General features: G+C 38.4%; 1 protein-coding gene across 5 annotated transcripts in view; it reads right to left on the reverse strand.

Annotated features, from left to right (window-relative positions):
- gbf1 (golgi brefeldin A resistant guanine nucleotide exchange factor 1) overlaps nt 1–8,653 on the reverse strand; it is a 132,262-nt gene that overhangs the window by 59,091 nt on the left and 64,518 nt on the right. For all 5 annotated transcript variants that reach the window (XM_040138528.1, XM_040138527.1, XM_040138526.1 and 2 more), the window contains 3 exons: nt 5,477–5,595; nt 4,455–4,563; nt 3,796–3,856 (listed from right to left, as the gene is read on the reverse strand). In XM_040138528.1, the coding sequence (XP_039994462.1) occupies nt 3,796–3,856; nt 4,455–4,563; nt 5,477–5,595 (289 nt within the window). The remainder of the gene's footprint in view (nt 1–3,795; nt 3,857–4,454; nt 4,564–5,476; nt 5,596–8,653) is intronic.

Below are 8,653 nucleotides of genomic sequence, written 5' to 3' on the forward strand. Positions count from 1 at the left end.
AAGAGATTAATCGAAGAATAAGATATTGCTGACAAGCTAGTGGGGCATTTCACTTCATGTCTTTACTAGGACACATATCTGTGTATCAGCAAAACAAAATGGTATTCAATGCCATGCGTACAAATAAACTCACCTAGTGGGAACATATATAAATAAAAAAAGAATTGGTCCCAAAATGGAGCTCTGGGGCACCCAAAAAAACTAGGGAGGGGGGTGAAATACGGTCACCAATAGAAACAAAACATTTGCAGTTAGACAAATAGGAGATGAACCACTTTAAGACTGACCCAGATAAACAGACCCAGTGATGCAATCCACCAATGAGAATGTTGTGATCGTATCAAAGGCTGCAGACAAGTCTAGTAATATGAGAACTTAAAAACCACCTGAGTCATCAGTCCTTAATAGATCATTTGTTACTCCAACAAGTGCAGTCTCAGTGCTATGGTATTTTCTGAAACCTGACTGGAATTTTTTATATATGTTGTTATTTTTCAGAGCATCAATGACTTGTAGAGCCTTCAAGGAATTTAGCTATATAGGGCAGCTTAAAAATTGGTCTATAGTTGCTGTAATTTAATGGGTATGGAGATTGGTTGTATTCAAGCAATTTTCAAACAGTCAGTGACATGACCAGAGGATAGTGAATTAAGATTAATTACAGAGAGCAACCAGCGGGCGATTGCATCTAATACACTGTGTAAACTTTCACTGTGTTAATTCTCATTGCCCTCTCTTGTATTTAGTTTTCAGGTTGTGAAAACAAAAGACACCCAGTACACCAGCTGAGCTGATAGTCTAGGAATAAATGTGCTGATTATGAAGCACAAGGTCCCAGGTTCAAATCCAGAGGGGGACCTATGCTATGTCACTCCTCCACTCTTCCACTCACCATATTCCAAACTCACTAGTATATACTGATCACCAGCACAATAAATCATAATGGGTAGGTTTTACAGGTCATTAGGTTATTCACTCTCATTGACTTTAATGTAGTACTTCACTGTAGAACTCATTTAATGTTTAGACTCTATCGCTGCCAAGGAAAGCTTGGTTGTCCTCAAGGTCTAGTTGTCTAACACATGCCCTGTGACTGTAAGTTCACTGGTTTGAATCCACCTCTGGAAGCTCCAAGTTTTTATTTTTTCTGTCTCTCTACTCTCTGTTGTGAACTCTGTGTACACACATCATGACTCTTGTGCTTTAAAGCTGTTTAATCCATATAAAGTATGTCAAAACAATGTGCTTGGACCCTGCTTATTGCCACTTGCAGCTGTATTCTCACTTTGGTCTTGTAGGGTCTAAGGAAAAGATACTATTATTTGCATTACGGGAAATAAATAATCAGTTGTTTTTGGAGCTTGATCGATTCTATGAACTAATGGCCTGTAGGGCTGGAACTATGATTAATCTACCAATTATTTTAATGACTCACATAATATTCACATTATCATTTGTTCTATAAAATGTCAGCAAATACTGAAAAATGCCAATCCCCAGTTTCCAAAGTCTAAGGCGTCATCTTCAAATGTCTTGTTTTGTCTGACCTAAAGTCCAAAACCCAAAGATATTCAATTTACTGTCATGAAAAACTAAGAAAAAAATGAAATGCTCCCCATTGAGAAGCTGCAAACAGTGTTTTTTTTTCTATTTTTGCTTAATAACTTACTCAAATATTTAACAGATCATATATTTTGCAAATGATCGATTTATTAAATGGCCAATTGTTTCAGTTCTAAACGTCTGCATATTTCAGCCTCTTCTGCTTTGATTTTGACCATTTTTAAATCTGTCTATTGTGAGTCAACACTTTTAAAGTATAATACAAAATTTCCAGAGTACCCCTTTTAATGTATTTTCTTAACCCAAAAAATGTGAAACAATAGAAAAGAATTTGTCCTAAGCTGTTTAGAAAGCAATATCACGGTCATAATCTCAACATTTTCAACCTGAGCCACAAATAAACTTTTCCATCATTTGATGAGCAATGCTGGCTGCTGTTCTCAGGGCACTGTATAAAGAATGTGTGCACGTGTGCGTGTGCGCCACTAGGCTTCTGTGGACTCAAAAGCCTTGATGGAAAATGAGATGTCACCCCCATTCACATACACACAGACAAACAAAAAAAAGAAAAAAAGAGCCAGCAGCCCCTTTCTGACATCAACTAAGTGTTAATAGAGTATTATCTTGCAATCACGATTACTGGATGATCTGTGGGTCCAACAGATTAACATGCCTAATACTTTCAGCAGGCAATCTAAGACTCCTTCTGAGGAGCTGAAGAGAACTGCTGCTCATTATTTTCTGGTGGGGCTGGGGGGGTGGATGGGCAGCCCAGACACATTCACAGGATCTGTGGACAAGTGGGGAGCTGGGGGTTGAACATGAGCAAAATGAGATGTGAGGTGTGTGTGTATGTGTGTCAGCAGTATCAGATGGATGTGGTAAAAAGCGCACACTACATTTGTATTTCCTGTTCATGTGCAGGGATGCCTCTGTTTACGACTTTGGCTGCCGTGCTTTTCTATTTCTATGCTCAGATAGTAAAATCTTGTGAGAGGACATGATAACAAGGTGCTATACAAGAGTCCTGCCAATAAATAAAAACAGGCCATGAATACTTGGAGGGAGCATCAGTGAATGGCGACAAGCTTGGCAAAAACCAACCCTGGACTTCACTGGAGGGAAGATAACCCATCACTTTGTGACAAATCCTGTGTCAAACAGTTTTGATGGAAACGTACACACCCTCAGACAGGAGCTGAATCACACTAACTTTATTTTGAGCTCTGTTTGTTCTCCAGGTGTGCTCCTTACATTCAGATGATCAGACAAGCCTTTTTGTAGCTTATTTTCCTGATTGCTTCTGTCTGGCATCACTGGCAATGCTAGTTCTGAGTGTGTGTGTGTGTGTGTGTGTGTGTGTGTGTGTGTGTGTGTGTGTGTGTGTGTGTGTGTGTGTGTGTGTGTGTGTGTGTGTGTAGATATGCTTCTTAGTATTTATGGGGCCAGGAGCTTTGCTGTTGAAGCAAAGACCAGCTTCATCTATATGCAGATCATATGGTGTGCAGCTCTCTTGGCTCATCCCACTGTCTATGACTGAATGTGACTGGCACTCTGATGCATCTGGATGGGGTTTGTGGGAATGGTGAGACTGTTTGTGTGTGTGTGTGTGTGTGTGTGTGTGTGTGTGTGTGTGTGTGTGTGTGTGTGTGTGTGTGTGTGTGTGTGTGTGTGTGTGTGTGTGTGTGCGTGTGTTTGTGTGTGTGTCTGTTGAAGGGCTCTTATGCTAAATGCCAAAGGAGAAATCATGTTATGACATTGGTGAATCTGTTGCCCACTGACCCTATGCACAGTGCAAAATGAAAGTCATGGGCTCCAAGGGGAATAATGGGGCCTGAGAGAAAAATATGCAGAAAACCCACAATCTATGATCCAGGCATGATTGAGGAGAACAGCAGCAGTCCGGCTGCTCTTCTTCTGTGGTGAGACATGTTTAGATTTGGGGTATGAAATTGCTCTTCATTTTCCTTCTTTGATTTATTGATTGAATGAAAAAGAAAAACATTTCGAAGAAGCATTCATGTTTCAATTCTAGTCCTAAGAAGTCTTTTGATTAAATTGGATTAGATAGCTCACCTTAAAAAACAGTCCCTAAACAAGCACTATATTTTAACATATCAGAATAAACCTATGGTTTAACATACTGAGTTCTAACCCCTTCAGGAGAGTATACATTAAGGTATAACTGAATAAAAATGTCCACCTTCATCCAGCACTGTCCCATTCATTTACCTGGAGAAAAGTAGCTGCACCATGTCAACCAGTGTATGTTCAGCTGATTTCCTAAGTAGTTCTGCAAACACAGAAGAGAAACAGATATTAGTGACAAACAGAATGAAATAAAAAAGAAAGATACAGTACAGATAAGAATGAGAGACAGCCAGACAGAGAGTTTTATGCAAACTTCAGGGGGAGTCTAAACGAAGTAGAGCTAAGATAGTAGAAGCTCGAAAATAAAATACTTGTGACCATTACATGTTTAATAGATTAAGTATTATCGAAGGTATGTTCCCTTCTCAGATTGTAGGATTTAAATATTTTTAGAGGCATGAAAGGATAAAAAGATTCAGTATTTTGCAATGAAATAGAAATAATTATAGAAAAGTATAAAAAACAAACAACCTTTTGTGTCAGAGAAAATATTTTTGATAGTATTCCTATGCCATAAGTCATCTCATGAACTATCAAATTTATCTTGCCCCCCATGTGCTAAAGAATGGCCAAAAAATGTGAGTTCGAGCTATTTATGGAGCTGCTTAAATATTTTGCAGAATGAGTTGTAGTGATTTCAACTGAGGTAAACCAATTTCACATCAGCCCGTGAGTCTTCCTGGAAATGCCTATCATATAATGTTAGAAATAGTGTTCCATGAATGTTTGATGTGACTCACCACTTAGGCGCATCTCAAAGCAAATCCTGAAGCAGGACTGCATGATCTCACAAACAGACTCGTTGGTCAGATGGGCTCCGACTGGCGTCAGCAGTAGAGTCCTCAGGACCTGAAACACAGTCTCATCAATCAAATTCATCTTAAGACAGCATTTTCAATATATATGCTCTACCTAGGCAGCCCATCCAGGTAAATTAAGACCTGCCCATGTAGATAAAACCAGTTGGTTTCATCTTAGCATAATGTCACATTAGAACGCCTTATTTCACTCTTTTCTTACTAACTATTTTTTGGCCACACACCTTTCTGAGTTGCGTGTGCTGCAGTAACTGATTGGGGACTAGAGGCCTTTCTCTACACAGCCTCCTAGCTAGCTACAGAAAATAACCTGGGTTACACTCTCGCCCTCTAAAATGCATGGGTCTCTGCATGCATATCGGTCACACGCTGCGCCTCCCACCACTACCGGTAATTTATCAACCTGTTGGAAACACTGTACATTTTTCTAAGATGATGAATTTGAAAATAATTTTATACTGGAACTGTCAAGTGAAATACTACCTCTACTTACTCTGCTAGATGTATGTTTTTTTTTTTTTCAGCACAGACAAATGTTGGTAAAAAGTACAGAGCTCCACAGCCCTCATTGATAAACAATGTGGACACACAGAAAAGGAGTTTGAAAAATGTGTAGTTCAACAACAAAATAAAATATATATCAATATCAAAATATACATGATACTATCAAAAGGTTGAAAAATAGAGATATTATGTGTCAGCCATATTGTCCTGCTCTTCTCATTTATATGAATCTTAATTATACGAACATGAACTTAAAAATACACTTCTTTCAAAGTCTCAACAAAACTTAAACTATAAACTTCACAAAGTTCTAATTTATCGTACTGTACTATACTGGATTAATTTGTACAGGGACTGAGACAACATGAGCCCTTTTGTCGGGTCCATCAGGTCAGTGCAAGACCACTGTAGTAACTACCATTAAACATGTTGTACTGTACCTGTAGAATTTTCATAAGAACAACTTCATCACTGGCAGGGTCTGTTCCCACAAATCTAGCATGTGTGACTGCATCTGCCATGTTCTCAATGGCCTCTGCTGCTGCTTCATGGTTAGCATCTGTAAACAAGAAAGAAATACAAAATTTTCTCAAAAGGCTGACTAAGAAAAATTCAAACTCCAAAGCACACATGATAAGTTTGATAAATGAGAGCTTTTAATAGGAAAGAACACTAAAAGGAAGCAACGTTCTTGAGTGCAGCTAGTCTCAGAGTTGAGATTGATAATGAATATGGATAAAATTCCACAAATGATTTTGTTTATGAATCCACGTAAAATCATTTAATGCAGCTGAGACAGTGTTGCTAAGTGTGGAATACATTAACTGGCCACTTATACGAGGTACACCTCTACGAGCTGATGCAGTCCAATACAACAGCTCAGGTTTTGGTGACACTGTCGCAGAAGTTTAAATTCAACTACATGTTTATTGTCATCACACTGACATCATACTTAAAATGTGGTAGGGATGTATTGGATCGCACTACACTGGAAGGTGTTTCAAATGTTCAGTCAATTAATTGGCAACTATTTTGGTAATTGATTCCAGCTTCCCAAATGTAAACAATTTCTTCTATGATTGTAAACCAAATATGTTTGGGTTTTGGACAATTGGTTGAACAAAACAAAACCTTGTAAAGACATCACCTGGGAACCTGTTTATGGGTTGTGGGAACTTGTGTAGGGCATTTTTTGCTATTTCCTGACGACACGATTAATCAATCAAACAAGAAAATAATTGGTAGATAATACAAATAATTGTTAATTTCAGCCCTAAATTACATTACATTAGATTTCACAGCTGTACCTCATAAAGTGGCCACTGAGTGTATGTAGACATGTAAATGTTATATGAAGAGAATGAATTATCTTTTTGTGTGCCATTCATCTCTCTCTGCTTGTAGGCTACACAGGAATTAATTATACTCCATAATACTGCATCCTACAGTAATTTTTTTCATTTCTTCACCTATCCATGAATGACTGACAGTAAAACAGAAAATTCTATAATATTACATTACAAGCTCTATTAACATCAGGGTAAAGGGAACATTTGTAGCAGCCTGTTAATATCTGCAGCTGCCATTTCTACTACATCTGTTCACAGAAGACTCTGGATGCACAGTCGTAGGGACTCCTGTTCCAGCACACTCCCAGTTGAACAGGACACCTTCATATATTGGCAAACTATTCATTTCCACCATCCAATGTCAGTAAAAACTGGTAGAGCAGTGTATAACTAACCCTACCTGTAATGCATGTGGTGGTCAAGTGTATCAATTCAATTTCTGAATCGAAATTTGTATTTAATGTGTAATTAAAACAATTCTGTGTCAGATATGACCAAACAAACAAAAAGTCCAAATCAGAATCGATCACCATTTCAGTGGTAATGTAAATGTAGGCTGAATGACATATAATATCTAACAAATGTAGGTAATTATTGTTAGTAAAGTCAGCAACCAAGAACACAGTTCCAACAGCTCAACACGTAAACAAAACTAGACAAATCTAGTATGGTCCATCCACATTGTCTTTCAAAACCTAGGCTCTAATGACCAAATGTGGTCTTTTGTTGGAGGCAGGCTGGGACAAATTGGCTGTCAGAGCAACAGGAGCCAGTGTTTTTGAAACCCGAGCGGCTGGCCAGTTATCTGCCTGGAGCCAGCCTGTTTTCCTTTCCCATCGACCTCAGGAGCAGTAATCCATTAACTAATAAGCAGAGGGGGAAAGAGAAGGGAGCGGAAGGATGGAGGGAGAGATGGAGAAAAGAGGGGTGCAAATGAAGATTTTACAAGTAAAAACAACAATGCAGCCCGTCAACATGAAGACACTGATATGTGGAAAAGATGGGCAGCTTACGCTTTAACATAACATTGAAGCTTTCTGTTCGAGCACATGGTTAATAGTTAACTTTAGATAACTGAAGTTACTTCTTAGGAAACTACCCACTTAGCAAATGTTTGGGACATTTTAGCTGAGAACTGGTTTATGCGTGGTTAAGGCCATTGAGACAGAGCCATGCCAACATCCCTCCAGAGGCAAGGGCGACAACATGCGTTGAAGTTGTGCTGAAAACATCCAATACCCAGACGCAGAAACTAGAGCCACAGGGGGATCCAGCAGAATGTCATAAGTGATATAAAACACTAATCCTTCTCTTGGCACACAGTCTATACAAGCAGTGTCCAAAGGAGGGGTTGGGAGGGCTTGTTAAAATAACACTGAGGAAAGGAGAAGCTCAACATGTGTGTACGTGCTTGAGGGTATGTTGGCAAAGTCAATAGGGGGTTGAACCAGCTGCCATATAAAGATGTTTAAGTATATCAAACTCTGGTCACAAAAATCAAAGGTGTTGCGTGATAGATAACGATCACAAAGGGCAGAGTGGCTGGTTTTTAAGCAAGCAACAAGCAAAATCTCTCGAGCTGAACGCTGCTTAAGGGCCAATACATCTTTAGAAATCAAACAAAGAGATTGCTGCATTTCCATGCTCAGAGAAAAAATTAGTTTGTTCACCTGTTCATCTTCTGAATAGCACAAGATCACTTTTCAACCTGGCTGCTCTGCTCCCAGCCTTAGCTACATAGTTGGTGTGCACAATGGTAAAAACATGGAATGCATATACTTGATGAATCATGGAGAAATTAGTGTTCTTTATGGTTTGTTTTAAGTTACTTCAATTTTTAATCTTTTTTGTAAGTTTTTTAGACTGTTTTCGGCAACTCACTCTCTCAGGATGTTCAATGTAGAACTTGGATTACAATCCCCTTCTTGTTTTATTTAATTTTTTTTAATTTTAATTAAAGGGGTACTCTAGCTGTTTAGTATTGCATTTCCATAAAGTTAAGGGACTTGCAAGAGGGAGAATAAGTAAAGGCCAAGATAACCTTGATGAGATTAGATTATTTTCTAATACTTCCTCCAAATCCACAAAAGGTATTATACTAGCTTTTACACAGGCTGAGCACTACTCCATCTAACTTGTAAACAGATTTTCCAGTGTAATCCTGGTGGAGTTCCCCTTTTAAAAAAGGTTATTTTTACTCTTTTTTCTTTCTTTTTGTTTTATTATTTTATCTTTGTTATTTTTTTATTTCAGTTTCATAGCTTATGT

The sequence above is a fragment of the Xiphias gladius genome, chromosome 11 (assembly GCF_016859285.1).
Source record: "Xiphias gladius isolate SHS-SW01 ecotype Sanya breed wild chromosome 11, ASM1685928v1, whole genome shotgun sequence".
NCBI lineage: Eukaryota > Metazoa > Chordata > Actinopteri > Istiophoriformes > Xiphiidae > Xiphias > Xiphias gladius.